Here is a 15,393-nt window from a genome sequence, read left to right as displayed (position 1 = left end):
GGAGCAGCTGGTAGTTTCGAACTGCTGACCATGACCACTATGCTACCAGAGCTCTCTAGTAGACTCAGACTTGCTGACGAGGAAACAGAAGCCCACTGGTAAGTATGATGGTGTCTCCTTATATTTAACTTTTGGGACTTCTAAAAAATTAACTAGTATGTGTTTTAAATTATGTGCCTCCACAATATTTCCCATAATGAACTATCATTACTACAACCCACCCAATTTACTAATTGAAATTTCTACAGACCCAATAGGAGTCCCTGAGTGGTGCAAACAGCTTAAAGTTTGACTGTTTAGCCAACAGGTTGGTGGTTTGAACCCACCCAGAGGACTGGCCTGATGATCTGCTGTTGAAAGGTTACAACCTTGAAAACCCTCTGGAAGCACACTTCTACAATGACATATGTAAAGTTGCCATGAATCAGAAAGGACTCACCAGCAACTAATAACAATTGATCCAGTTCCCATAGCATTCCCATAGGGACCTCTGAAGAAAGACCTGGTGGTGTACTTAAGGAACATCAGCCATTTAAAAACACTACAGAGCATCATTTTACACAGACACGCATGGGGTTGTGTGTTGCACGTCAATCAATAGAAATTTCCAGTCAGGACGTACATGTGTATGTGTTTCTGAGACTTCTCTAACTTTTCCATTTTAGCTTTGGTTTACCTTGTTAAGCTTTTACAGAACACAAAATATGAGTGAGCTCAGAATATTTCTCATTCCAGTGTTATATATGGTACCAGCCCTTCAACACCTGCTCTTTAAAAAAAATAGAACTTTCAAGGGAATCTGCTACACTTTCTAGTCAAAATATTTTCCAAGTACAGTAGCTGAGTAAGAGCCTAACTATCATAGACTTTCTTGAGAGCAGTTGGGGCAATAAAATATCTGTGACATGAGAATGTCTTGTCACCTACATTCTGTGGTGCAGAGAATAATTCCCCAGCACAGCAAGCTGAGTCTCCAGAGAGCGCCCTGCTCCAGTGCAGACCTTCGATGACTCAGTGGTGGAAGTGGAAAAAGCAATTTCAATTCAAATTCTTCACACCCAAGTGGCTCCTAAAACCACAGGAGAAAGAATAATTGAAAGATGGTTTGAAGATTCTAATTGGGAAAACTCGTAAGGCAGGTATTGTATAGAGCACTGAAGCCAGTGATTTATATGATGCACATCAAAAGATTAGAAAACCAGCATTATGTTTGTCTTGTCCAGTCTTTCGGGAGAAAAGACTGTGGGTGTTAGAAATGCAAACAAATCGAGGTCCGGTACCTATCAGCACTTAAGGGATAGTGACATCTTGCCTCTGAACCAGATTTAACTTATTTTTCAAAGTCTTGATTTATGCATTTTATAATCCATATCCAAATATACAGATAACTAAATTACATTAAAGTTCTAAACAATTAAATCCGTTTCAAGAAAGGAAGAGGAGAAGGAAGAAAAGAAGGAAAAATATGGCAAGAACTCAGGGACAAGTCAATACAATGATTCATTCATTCACCACATACATCTTGACAAGAAGGAGATCTAATGGATAAGGTAAGCAGTTGTCTGCCCTGTGGATGCTACAGGCAAGTATAGTCCTAGACCCCTGGTGGTGTGACTGACCAGTAAGTAGAACTGAGCTGTGTGAGTACTCACAGCAAGAACTGAACTGGGCAGACTTGAGTTACGTCTGAAGAAGGATCCCTGGTAATGCAATGGTTCAGCGCTTGGCTGCTACCTGAAAGATGTGTGGTTTGAACCCTCAAGCCTCTCCATGATAGAAAGACTGGTATTCTGCTCCTGTGAAGATTCCAGCATAGCAAACTCTCATCCCATTAGGTTGTCGATTCTGACTCACAGCAACTGTACAGAACAAAGTAGAACTGTTTCATAGAATTTCCAAGGCTTTAAGGAAGCAGACGGCCACATCTTTAGCCAGCAGAATGGCTGCTGGTGGGTTTGAGGTTAGCAGCCAAGTAGTTGCCTATGCAACTAAACTCCTTAGAAGGTAGCGCTAATCTGCTGTATATGGTCACCAGGAGTCTGAACTGACAACAAAGAAAACACAAGAGGAGTCATTTAGCATGGCTCTAATTTACCTCAGAGATACCAAAGACAGATTTCTAATTTACCAGAAAGCATTCTTACTGCTCTCAGGAGCCTTTTCAGCAAACTTTCCATAGCTATGGCAAAAATATATCTCTGGATTGGGTTCACAAGTAACTTTTCCAATCAGGGAGCACCGGTATTAGCCATTAGAGCAGAGTGCTCTCGTGATGTACAGGTAAGGACTGTGTGACTCTGAACTATGACTCTCACCAGCTCTGTGACCTTGAGCAAGTTACTAACTTCTCTGACTCTCTGTTTCTTTGGCTATAAAATAGGCATAATGAGATAATTGTGAGGATTACATGAGTAAAATGCTTTGAACAATGTCTAACCCTTAGGAACCCTGGTGTGGCACTGTAGGATAAGGACTGGACTGAAAAGACAGTTTGAACAGCAAGGTTGGCAGTTGAAACTCATCAGCTGCTCCCTGAAAATGCTACACGAGGTCGCTATTAGTTGGAACTGACTCAACAGCCCTAAACAACAAGTACAACAATCTTTAGTAGGTACCCAGTAAATGTGAATCTTTCAAGACGACCTCAAGGGCTTCACATAAGAAATGGACCTTGGTCATCACCCCGATTATGATGCAGACAGAACAGTAAATAATAGAACAGTAAGGGCAAATATAAAACACACAAAACTGCAGAGAACACCATTTCAGAGAAGCTTAGCTGTGCATTTCTCAGCTCTGCAGAAACCCATCCTGAAAGCTTTCGTTTTGTTTCCCTTTGTTAAGAAGGAAAATAGGAGAGTATAGAAGACTCTTTTAACTCCTCCTCTGACCTTAGAACTTGTCGAATGAGCACAGTGGTTAAAGGACATGGGTCCTGGAGTCAGGTGCTTAGAACCAAATCCTAAATCTGCCACTAATTATGTGGGGGACTTCAGGAAGTTCCTTAATCTTCAGAAATCTCAGTGTCTTCATCTGTTAAATTGGGATACTAATACTGCATACCTCAATTTTTAATCTATTTAGGCTCCAGCATGTTGTTGTTAACTATCATCGAGTGGTACCTGACTCAAGGTGATCCCATGTGCAAAAGATCACGATGCTGCCTGGATCTACGCAATCCCTACAATTGGTTGCCAATTGGACTACTGTGATCCATAAAGTTTCCACTAGGACTGATTTGTCTGTTTGGGGTCGGAGTGGGGAAATAGGCTGCCAGGCCGTTCTTCACTAGTCTGTCTTAATCTGGCAGTTTGGCATCATAACAACACACAGGTCACCACTGACAGATGTGTGGTCACTGCACATGAGACGTCTTGGTCAGTGAGCATACTTGAGTCCTTCTCCTGGACTTTGAGAATTTCCTATCAATATTTGTGTATGCAGGGAGTCCCTGACTTAAAACCTATTCCAGTTACAATGAACCACACTTATAACTAGTTTTATTTGGTATACCGGACTGAAAGTAAGCTAGGAAAGATGAGGATTTCTGCTCCCAGAAGGATTAACAGCCTTAGAAATCTATGCAGACAGGGTTGCTATGAGCTGGAACTGATTTACTAGCACACACAGCAGCAGCAGCACAGTCAGTAATATGAACATGCGGCTCTGTAAGATAAACACCGGACTGTGAACTACAAGGTTGGTGGTTCTGGTAGTTTTGCAGAGAAAGATGAGGCTTCCTGCTTCCGCAAAGATTTATAGCCTCAGAAACCTGATACAGGGTCAATATGAGTCACAACCACTCGACAGCACTTAACAACAAAAACAACAACACATTGTTGGTATTGTGTACTACATAAAATGTTGCAGGGCATAATTTGCTGATGTTATCATTCTCAGATAATCATTCACAGATATTCAATGTTTAAAACAATGTTGTAGACCAGGCTACAAAAACCAACAAAAAAAGGTATTTACCTTATATCAGAACTGACTTCCATTGGAACAGAATCCCATTGCAATTTGGGGACTACCGGTATAAATGATAGTTATTATTGTAAAAGTTACTGTTATCAAAGGACATTACATGGAATGGTTCAAATACACTTAATCATGAAATACTGAGTCAGGGCAGAAGTGTCTCTTCAAAATTGGTAGTCACGAGGCAGCTAGTGCCAAGAAAACAAAGAACGGTAGTATGTTCCTATTCTATTTGGCGAAAGAATGCAGGAATGAGGCATAAAACACAGGAAGAGTCTGACAGTACAATGCACAGGGAAGCTGAAAGTGAAAACCCCACGTAAGGTCTGCCGTAGCCCCATTCTAACTGGAGCAGGTGATTTACTGTTGAAGGTTCACTTTCCTAGTCTTTTAAACACAAAGGATTTCTGAAGTTGATTCCAAATCCAAAATTCTATATGTCTAATATCTTGTGGAATTTTCTAGAAGGTCATGCAATTATGGCTTCTGACGTCTTTTCATATCCCTACAATACTACAGAAATGATTATCTAGATGGAGACAATGTTATTTGTTCATATTTTCTGAGTCATTACGTAAAAATGTGAACCATGAACAAATCTTTAAACCTATGAAAATGGATTATATTTAGCACGACAGATAACTTCTTAAGCTCTGCAATTGTGAGAACAGTGATAAGGACCTCTTTCCTTTAGTGTTAAATGAATTTCTGGAGATTTAAAGAATAAGACCTAATCCATGGTGGTGCTAATTTGTCTTTAACACAGAGAATGCAAATAGAAGTCTTACCTAGTTTGGTTTAGTAATTCTTAACTCAATGAAATGAAGCTGGCTTGGTTGAGCTTTAAAAAGACGTGAGTGAAACGCATCAACCCAAGATTGTTCCTAGATGCTTAGGACCCCCGTTGTCTTCAGTCATTGCCACAACTAATGGAGCTCTGAGAAGCTGGTTATAAAAGCGGCTGTCCATCATCCATTAAACTGTAAACTGAAGCTTAGCTATTTTCAGAGGTTTTTATCATTTTTTGGGGGGGAACTTTTTTTTTAACAAAAAGTTACCAAGCACCAAGATTTCATTTGGTGAAATAAAAAAGATTCTGCAGTGGAAAAAAGAAAGGGCTATGGTTTGAAATCAAAAGTCTGGATAAAGAGTACAGATTTTGAGTCAAAAATGTCATTGCTGTCACGCTGATCTCCCCAGATGCTGCAAAGTAGAAGTTGGCTCCACAGGGTTTCCAAGGCTGTGACCATTTCTGAGGCATCTCTGGGTGAGTTCTGAACACCCAACCTTTCAGTTAGCAGTTGAAGGTGTTACTGTTTGTACCAGTCTCTCCTCTGGTCCAAATCAGGTTTAATTCTAGCTCTGTGACTTTTTAGCTTTGTGACCTTGAGCAACTTGTTTCCTCTTTCTAAGCTATACATTTTCCATTCTGATCAGTTTTCATATTTCAGAGGGTTACCATGAGGAGTTACCAAGAAGTACTCTGCCCATAACATCTGGAGCACAGTACACACTCAATAAATGGTAGCTAGGCTTACTCTCAAGGACTTCTGGTATGGCACTGTAGGATCAGCACTGGACTGAGAACCACAAGGTCAGCAGTTCAAACCCACCCACTGCTCCTCGGAAACCCTATACAGGGTCGCTATAAATTGGAACTGATTTGATGGCACTTAGCAACAACAGGCTTTCTCTCAAGGATCCCTGGTTGTGCAGCGGTTAAGAAAAGGATCAAAGGTTCTAACTCAACAGCCACTCTTTGGGAGAAAGAGGAATCAGTCAGCTTTTATAAAGACTTGTTATTGTTAAGTACCTTGTAGTCAGGTACTTGTTGTTGTTAAGTACCTTCCAACTCATAGTGACCCTCCTTATAAGACTTACAGCCTTTAGAAACCCTATGCATCAGTTCTCGTCTGTCCTACAGGGTTGCTATGAGTTGGAATTCAGTGGATGGAAATGTGTAGGCTTATTCTTGAAGGACTGTAAGTGCAGAGGCACAGTGGTTAGGAACTAGGCTGCTAACAAAAGGTTCCAATTTACCAGCTGCTCTATTGGAGATCTGCTTCGGCAAAGATTACAGCCTTCGGGTCAGGGGAGGGAAATTACAGCCTTGGAAACCCTGTGGGGCAGTTTGCTATGTCCTAAGACATTGTTAGGAGTCCTGGTGTGTTGGTGATGGTGTGCTGTGGAGTTGGTTCTGACTCATAGCAAGCCTGCATAGGGTTTCTGAGGCTGTAAATCTTTACAGGAGCAGAAAGTTTCGAACTGCTGACCTTGAGGTTAGCAGCCCAACTCATAACCACTCCACTACCAAAACTCCTATAAGTCCTGGTGTGATGCTATAGTATAACTACAGTAACCCAACACTATAACTACTATCACCCAACACTAACCACAAGGTTGGGTTCAAACCCACCAATCACTGCTTGGCAACCCTATATAGGAACACTATGAGTCGGAACCAACTCAAAGGCATTTAACAACAACAATAACATAAAGTTGCTAAACAGCCCTGGTGGTACAGTGGTTTAACCATTGGACTGCTAACCACAACGTTGGCAGTTCAAAACCACCAAGGGAGAAATATGAGGCTGTCTGCTTCTGTAAAGATTTACAGTCTCAAAAACCCTAAGGAGTAGTTCTACCATGCCTCAGAGGGTCAGCCATGAGTCAGAAATTACTCAAGGGCAATGGCTTTTTTCTCTTTTTCTTTTGGTTTTTAGAGACTTACTCTCTTAAATGAATGAATGGTGGACAATTACCAATTATAGCAGGTAGTATTTAAGCTTCCTGTAATCAAAATTTGAATCCAAACACCAGTCTTTTTAGTGGGGCCTAAAAATCCCTATAAGGAGCTCTGGTAGCGTAGTGGTTATGAATCCGGCTGCTAATCCCACGGTCAGCAGTTTCAAAACTACCAGCTGTTCCGTGGGAGAAAGATGAGGTTTTCTGCTCCTATAAAGATTTACAGCCTTGGAAACCCTGAACAGTCTCTATGAATCAGAACCGACTACAGGGCACACAACAACAACAACAAAAATCCCTATGGTGTGGTTTTTTTTTTGTTGTTGTTGTTGTCTTTCAAAATCTATTCATGGCCCAATGTGGGCACCAGACAAAAGTCCATTTTATAAGACTGCCTAGCTGGGTTAAAAGAAAATATGCAGAAATGTGTGGAACTTCAGCCATAGGCTATAGAACAAATGGATTATCCTTAGCTAAAAACAAAGACAGGATGGTGTAGGGTGAAAATGAATAAAACGGGTCTGGGTTAATAAGGGCACCAAAATGGCAACAACTTTTACCTCTGGGAAAGAGAGGAAGATTGGGAAGGAGGTGGAATAGATAGACCCTACTTTGTTATAATGGAGCCAGCTCCTGGGTGCTGCAAATGATTAAGTCCTCTACTCTCAAACGAAAGGTTGGCAGTTTCAACCCACCCAGAGGCACCTCAGAAGAAGGGTCTGCCAATCTGCCTCTGAAAGGTCACAGCCTTGAAAACCTTCAGGGATGTGATTCTATTCTGCACACATGGGGTCACAAAGAATTGAACTAGACTTGTCTGATTCTGGCTTATTGTTTTAAACTTTTACACTTTATTTATATGTTGTTGTTGTTGTTAAGTGCCTTTGAGTCAGTTCTCACCCATAGTGACCCTGTATAGAGTTTCTGAGAAGCAGCTGGTGAGCTTGAACCACCGACCTTGTAATTCAAACTGACTTTGCAGTCCAGTGCATTAACCCACAGCACCACACCAGGACTCCTTATGTATATATTGTTGTGCAATTTACAAACAAGCAAAGGCAAAATAAAAAAAACAAAGTTATGGTATAAACTGTCTTTTAGAAAACTTGCAGAATGGAGAACTTGAGGAATCTTCAACAAGAGACAAGAATCAAAGAATGTATCCCTCAGGCTGTCAATGCCCTGAAATAAACACATATTCTACTTGGTTGGTTGTCCTCCAGGGGATGGTTGGAATGGAGGGAATTCTGATCCTATCACCAACAAGTGATACAAAAACCAGGTTAGAAGGCAGAAGTCACCTGTCAGTTACTTTGTTATAAACTTTTTTCTCTTTGCAAATCCCCAGATAAGACATCAGTACTCTCTGGCTTGTTCTTGTTAGTAAAATTCAAAGTCTGCAGAAACAAACTGAAGGCTATTGGTAAATTATGCTTTTAAGCAGAAGGAAACCAGATGGTGTATTAGTATTCCTATGAGTACATTTCCATAGCAAAGAAAATAAGAGACAATTTTTAAAAAATTTTGCTTGACAGCTATTTGGTTGATTAAGGATACCTGACAGATGAGTTTTTAGAATATCTTCAAATACATAGAGAAATTTAAAAAAGGGAGTAAATAGAGGGCTTAAAAGGAGTGCTAATGGCTCTGAAGGATAAGCACTGGACTGTTAACCATAAGGTTGGCAGTTCAAACCCATAAGGTACTCTGAGGGAAAAAGATGTGAGGCTTTCTGCTCACATCAATGGCACCTAACAACAAGAAGAGGGTGTAAACAAAAAGAAGTGCTGAAAAGAAATGGCTTTTTTTTTAATTAGAAAACATTTATTTACTATTAGAAATTAGATTTCACTAAGGGCCTTTCCCTTGGAAAATGAAACATTGTTGAACTCTGTGGAGTTGCTTGGACTTGCTTTCATTCAGTTTGGATTCTGCACCAATGAGAGAGGTTGGTACTATGCTTCCCTGGCAGTAGCCAACACAGGCTGGTTTTGATGCATATATTTTAGTCCATGGACACTAGGGACAATTTAGCTTTCCTGATGAGAAAATGCAGTCACAGGCAAATAGGGGCCCTGGCTGACCCCTCTGTCTGGGCCTGATGGGCTGGCTTTTCAGCCCTGCCTTTCAGCTTGCCCATTTGGTCATGGGAGATAGTCCAACCCAGCCGTGATTCATTGTGTTCTGAGGGTGGCTGAAGTATTTCAGTTGCAGCACAGAAAGGACTTGAATGAAAGGCAGAATGAATGAGAGAACCATTTTGATGGAATTGCCCCCAGTATTAAATAGGAAGAGGGCAGTTCAGGTCTGGAGGAAGCTTCTGTTGTTTAAGAAACTCACTCCATACGAGGTCCAGTCATTTATCCTTTACCACGTTCCCGCCTGTCACTATGTATACATTCGCAGATGTTCACAGACCACCAATGTGTTCCCATTACAGTGGACTGAGTTTATTGTAAAACAAACAAACAAAAAGAAAACTACTTCCACCCTCCAACTTACAACCAATGTAACAGTATTTTATTACTATGGATAGAGGGGCAAGCAGTTTTAGAAATCAATGCATAGGGTGATATAACCCTAATTGATCTCTCAAAGACAGATCACCCACTGCTCTCTTTTTGGAAAAGAAAGGCAGTCATACTAAGCAAAATTGGGAGAGTTTGAAATAGAGGATTTAAGATATTAGATCCCATCATTTCTGTAAGAGGCCATTCCAGTTCTTTGCTACTTATACTATAGATTGAGATGAGTGAATTATTGACCGGATGGACTTGGGAAACCAGGAGAGGCTGCTTCTGAAGACTGAAGGTGATAATGCAGCAGCTGAGACTGACTGAACGAAAGGTGTGGAGAAAGTTGGACCCTTCAAAGATGAGAGCGAGAGACAACTATTGGGGTAGACTCTGACTCAATTAGCTGGAATTGTAATCAGTCCAATTCTCTTTTAAACTACCTTGTAATCTTAGCTTTGACTGAGAAATCCCCATTCCCTGATTAACCCTCTTTAAGGCACCTCAACCCAGCCCCCTCCCCCGGCAAGTCTTTCTAAGGATCCACCACCCACAGATCTGTATCAAGGCAGGCATATTTCTCGGATAGACCACTGCTATCAGAAGCACGCTTTAATGAAGGGGTTTTGCCACCAAACCTGAGGCTGACCTCAGGCAAGCCTTCAAAAGCATTAATAAGGGAAGAGCAAAAAGCAAAAGAAACAAACAAAACCTGTCCTTACCCGCTTCTTAAAAAATTGGAAGGCTGAGCATTTCTTGACTGGGAATCCATTCATGTCTTTGTTTACCATTTTCCACAGGATTGAGTTCACAGTGATAGATCCTGGGTGACACCCGCTTGCTTAGTGCATCTGATAATCCTTGCGTTCCCTCCAGGAGACAGTTAAGGATGACCGAAGGGGATGGAGAAAGGTGCGGGGCTGACCTTTTCACTCGCACATTCTGCAGCACCAGCTACTGCAGCAAGCTCTCCCCACTTTTAGTGGCCACCCGCGGTGGGCTTTCTTTTGCTATCGTGGTTCCAAAACGTCGCCATCACCGCTACAGGATCCCGGGCTGGCCGGCCGGATACAGCGACGCTCTGGGGAGATGCTCCGCCTGCTACAGAGCGGGAGCAAGGTGTCCCCTCCCCGCTCCCCAGCTACCTGGCTGCTCTGCGGCGGGTGAGATGAAACCAGTCTCTCTGCACTTCTGGAAGCTGCTCGCGACGAGAGCTGTTTTTGATTGTGCAAGTTCCAGTGGGAGCTGTAGTTAAGCAGCTGAGAGGAGTCACAGCGAACAGAAGCCGGAGGGAGGGAGAGCGAGCCGCGCCAGGAACGCAGAGGGAGAGAGAAAGCAATGCTGGAAGAAGGAAGCAGGGGGCTGATGAATATCTGAGTAGCCGATGGATGCACAGAAGACACCAGCTCGGGACGAACTCAGGAGCAGTTGTCTCCCCTGGCGAGGGCTACTTGATTAGCTTTTTTCTTCTGCTTTTGCTGTTAAAATTGTTTACATCAGAGTTTCACATAAAATGCCGTTTTTATTGTATGCTCATTGGAACTCTTTTTGATACCCATTTGTGTATGTAAAAGTCTCTCAAATGAAATTTAGTTAATTGTTTCCTGTTGTATGCAAACGTCCGGAGAGAAAGAAAGTGCAAATGGAGACCTACATAATACTGAACCACCGTTAAGTAGACTCTCCTCTGGCTTCGACTCTTGTACTAAAGAAGGGTGTGAAAAGAACACAAGGAAACTTACGAAGTACTTATGTAAAACCCACAAAGGACTTAACCAAGAATCATTGTTGTTAAGTGCCATTGAGTGGGTTCCCACCCATAGCGACCCTGCATAGGGTTTCTGAGGAACAGCTGGTGACCTGGAACTGCTGACCTTGCTGTCCAAATCAATATTGCAGTCCAGCACATTAACCGGCACAGCCACAGCAGGACTCCAAGAACTATTTGTTGTTAAGTACCGTGGAGTTGGTTCCGGCTCATAGTGACCCTGCACAGGGTTTCCGAGGCTGTAAATCTTCACGGGAGCAGAATGCCTCATCTTTCTCCCGCGGAACAGCTCTACGCTACCAGAGCTCCTTTAGTGGGTCCATTTAATGGAGGGGAAAGACTGGGAAAATGAAAAAGAATAAAGCATTCTCTGGATCAAGTGAAAATTTACTCCAGAAATTTTTATTTGTGCTATTCTTTGCACATTAGATTAATCTTCACAAGTTACTTAATTGCAAGTGGCTTACTGTTCTATTTTTACTCTTTAATTTTCATAGTTCAAGGGATTTTTTTATAACTTGAAGTAGAGCTTCTGGCTAAATGGAGAAAGCAGTGAAAATATTCCTGACATCTGGTCAGACATTGCTAGACCAGGGTGTGGCTTTCTGCCAGTCACCTGTCCTCACTGTGTCTATCAGATGCTGCCTCATCTATGACATGGTAGCATCTGCTCATTCATTCATTCACTCACTCATTTATCTTGTCATTCACTCATTGGTTGAGTTGTTCCATTAATCTATTAAATGTTGCAAGTTCCTCAGAATAAGGAATCTTTTCATAGTCACAAGAGAATACAAGGGAAAGGAGAATGCCTACTTGGTGAAACAAATATCTACCTCATTAACAACAGCACACCTAACATTGTTAAAATATTTATATAGCAGGTACAGTTATCTAGGTTAACTGGAGGAAGAGAGGCATTGATTTCAATGAATTGGAGTAGTAATCTCTATAGCAAGGAGGTTAACAATCAATCTTATTTATTAAATGCTTTGAGATTTCCAATAGAAAGGTACAACACAGCCAAATGATGGATTGATAAGCGAGAGAAAAGAATCCATTCATTTTGGAATGATATATTACATTGTCCAAGACGTAAGGGAACATTCTTTATATCATTGATAGCTGTTGTGGTTCTTCTAAAGACTTTGAAATGATGGCAGCTCAGATGGATACAAGGAAACTTTTCAGGTGATAACAACGTTCTCTATCATGACTGTGGTGGTGGTTAAGTGCATTTTTCAAAATTCATCCATCTTATATTATTGAAAAGGATAAATTTTATTGTATCTAAATTATACTTCAATAGCACTGATTTTTTTTTTAAGTGGTGAAACTAATAACCACCTCATTAAGTTCATTTTCAGTCTTCAATTTTCTTCTTCACTCCAAATATTTTAGTAGATACTTATTGAGTTTGAGTGATGTATAGCAGGGACCCTCTAAGCAATATGGTTGGAAAGAATAACTAGGGAATGTGCTTTGACTCCATGTTGACTTACCAAGCACAGATGGTTTCTTAGTTGGGATGAAGGCGAATGGCTAGAAGAAGCTATGAAGGAAGAGGTGAAGCTAAAGCTAAACCCTCCCCTCCCCTCCTAGGGCTATCTCTTGGAGGTGTTGCTACTGCTAGCTAGTCTGTGTTAGATCCGATGGAAAGTCCTATGAATACAAACTTCAATCATTCCTGCTACGAAAGGACTCACCTAATAAAGAAGCACACACTGAGGTAATAAGTAAATATTCACCTTGGAGTCCTTGTGTGGTGCTGTAGGATAAGCACTGAACTGCTAATTGCAAATTCAAACCCACCAGTCACTCCTCAAAAACCTTATCCACGGTTACCGTGAGTTGGAACTGATTTAACAACAACAACCTTGGCTTGAGGGAGACAGGAGAGGTGTGGTGGAGGTGAAGCAGGAAATCTTCTTGGAAGGGAGCACCTTAGAGCAGAGCCTTAAAGCAAGAGCATGGGAGTGGTGGTGGCTTTGTTGTTGTTGTTGTTATGTGCCGTGGAGGAGTCAGTTCCAACTCATAGCAACCCTGTACAGGGTTTCCAAGGCTGTAAATCTTTGCGGGAGCAGAAAGCCTCATCTTTCTCCCACAAAACAGCTGGTAGTTTCCAACTGCTGACCTTGAGGTTCGCAGCCCAATTCGTAACCACTACGCTGGTGGCTCTGTAGGACTGCTAATCACAAGATCAGCAGTTCAAACCCACTAGTTATGGAGAAAGATGAGACCTTTTGCTACCACAGAGATCTGTTGTTGTTAAATGTTGTTAAGTCAGTTCTGGCTCATAGCTACCCTGTGTAGCTAAGGTATCTAAGAATTTGGTGAGTTTGAACCTCCAACCTTGCAGTTCAAATCAACTTTGCAGTCCAATGTTTATCTTACAGCACCACACCAGGACTTTGCAGAGATTTACAGCCTCACAAACCCTACCCAGGGGCTCTGTGGTTATGTGCCATGGAGTCGATTCTGATTTATAGCAACCCTGTATAGGGTTTCTGAGGCGCTAAATCTTTAAGGGATGCATTTGCGTTATGGTGTTCAAGGAGAATATTGCAAGTACCATGGGCTGCGCAAAAACCAACAGATCTGTGTTGGAGGAAGTGCAGCCAGGGTGCTCCTTAGAGGTCAGGATGGCCAGACTTCATCTCTCATACTTAGGACATATTGTCAGGAGGAACCAGTCACTGGAGAGGGATATCATGTTTGGTAAGGTGGAGGGTCAGAGAAAAAGAGGACGACTCCCTGTGAGATGGATTGGCAAAGTGGCGGCATCAATGAACTAAAGCGTGGCAACAGTAGTGAGGTTGGCCCAAGATTGGGCAGTGTTTCGTTTTTTTTGTTGTGCATAGAGTCACTATGAATCAGTACCAACTCAATGGCACCTGACAACAACAACAACAACAAATCTTTATGGGAGCAGAAAACCTCATCTTTTCCCCATGGTAGTTTTGAACTACTGACCTTGAGATTAGCAGCCCAACTGCTAACCACTATGTTACCAGAGCTCCTTACCCAGAGCAAGCATGAGCTGAGAGATGCTTTCTTTTCCCTGAGCAGCCAACACAGTGAAGTGAAACACATTCTCTCTAATTGCATTGTCCAAGATTTCATCCAAAAGAATGGACTACCATCTCTGTGGAGGATCAATGCTTCTCGTCCTTCGCTTGGCTGAGCCCTCTTAGTGGTGGTGATAGTAAGTGCTGTAGAGTCAGTGTCCAACTCATAAGAGACTCATATAATCAATCTTTGGTATGATATTTTGGATAATGCAATCAAAGGGAAATGTGTTTCACTTCACATGCTCAGGGAAAAGAAGGCATCTCTCAGCACACTCTTAGCTCTTTCTTCATAAACAAAGCTGCCTGTAGGCACGTCTACAGAGATTGCCATTTACAGTCTCCTTTCCCAGGTCTGTTAGAATTTACAAAGGAGACTAAATTACTGCTTATGGAAGAAAGGAAAAGAGTCCTTGCACTCTCTTAACTTCCTGTTTAGACATGGAATCTGTTTAATGTTAATTAATTAATTTACTTACCGTATTTTCCAGTTAAACATGCTATTCCTCCTGCAGACTCAGTGCACAGTGAGATGTTTGGCTCATGCTAGTCTCTTAAGGAATGATTTTCAAATGAATTAAATAAAGGACTAAGTAAAGTCCACATCAGGGACCCTGGCATGAGACTGTTTGCAGGAAGCATTAAACATCTTTGAAATTCTTGAACCATGAACTCCCATCATGGCCACTGAGCTGCGTATTGAAAGAATAGACGGTTTGTCCATTGTCACCATTTCTTCCCTAAGCCTCAGTGTCACTGTGATCCTGAGTAACACTTCTGTTCTATGGAAAATTCTAAAGTTAAAAAAAAAAAATCCCTTGAGCTTCTGTTTTAATCTCCCTGTGTGTGGCACTTTCACTTTTTATCTCAACAGTATTGTGTAAAACAGAATACAAGGATTAAAAAAACAACAAGTCACCGTGGTAAGAACTGATTGCAGACATGCATGTGGAAAGGAAAGAGCACTCATTAAGATTTGGAAGATCTGATTACTAACTTTCCCTTCCTGATTGTGTGACCTTAAGCAAATTTCCTCAATTTACCTAGTCTCAATTTCCTCATTGGTAAAATAGTAGTAATAATCATAGACTATCTCCCTACTTACCTCATATGGGAATTAATAATCCCATATTACTTATGAAAAGACTTTACAAAAACAATAAAGAATGCTACTTTTTTGTTGTTGTTTTCTTTTACTAAAATCAGAGATAAATACTATTGTTAGAATGTTGTTGTTGTGTGTCGTGGAGTCGGTTCCAACTCACAGTAACCCTGTATAGGGTTTCTGAGGCTGTAAATCTTTACAGGAGTAGAAAGC

The 15,393-nt window shown here is 41.5% G+C and overlaps 1 protein-coding gene across 1 annotated transcript in view; it reads right to left on the bottom strand.

The window, feature by feature from the left end:
* Positions 1 to 10,614, bottom strand: part of LOC102820569 (serine/threonine-protein kinase Sgk1-like) — a 211,846-nt gene extending 201,232 nt beyond the window's left edge. The window contains exon 1 of the mRNA XM_006834645.1: positions 9,962 to 10,614. Coding sequence (XP_006834708.1) covers positions 9,962 to 10,030 — 69 coding nt within the window. The 5' untranslated portion in view covers positions 10,031 to 10,614. The remainder of the gene's footprint in view (positions 1 to 9,961) is intronic.
* Positions 10,615 to 15,393: the final 4,779 nt, after the last annotated feature.

This window comes from Chrysochloris asiatica, unplaced genomic scaffold, assembly GCF_000296735.1.
Source record: "Chrysochloris asiatica unplaced genomic scaffold, ChrAsi1.0 scaffold00013, whole genome shotgun sequence".
NCBI lineage: Eukaryota > Metazoa > Chordata > Mammalia > Afrosoricida > Chrysochloridae > Chrysochloris > Chrysochloris asiatica.
Note: the sequence above shows the minus strand (reverse complement) of the source record. Positions and strands in the feature narration are given on the sequence as shown.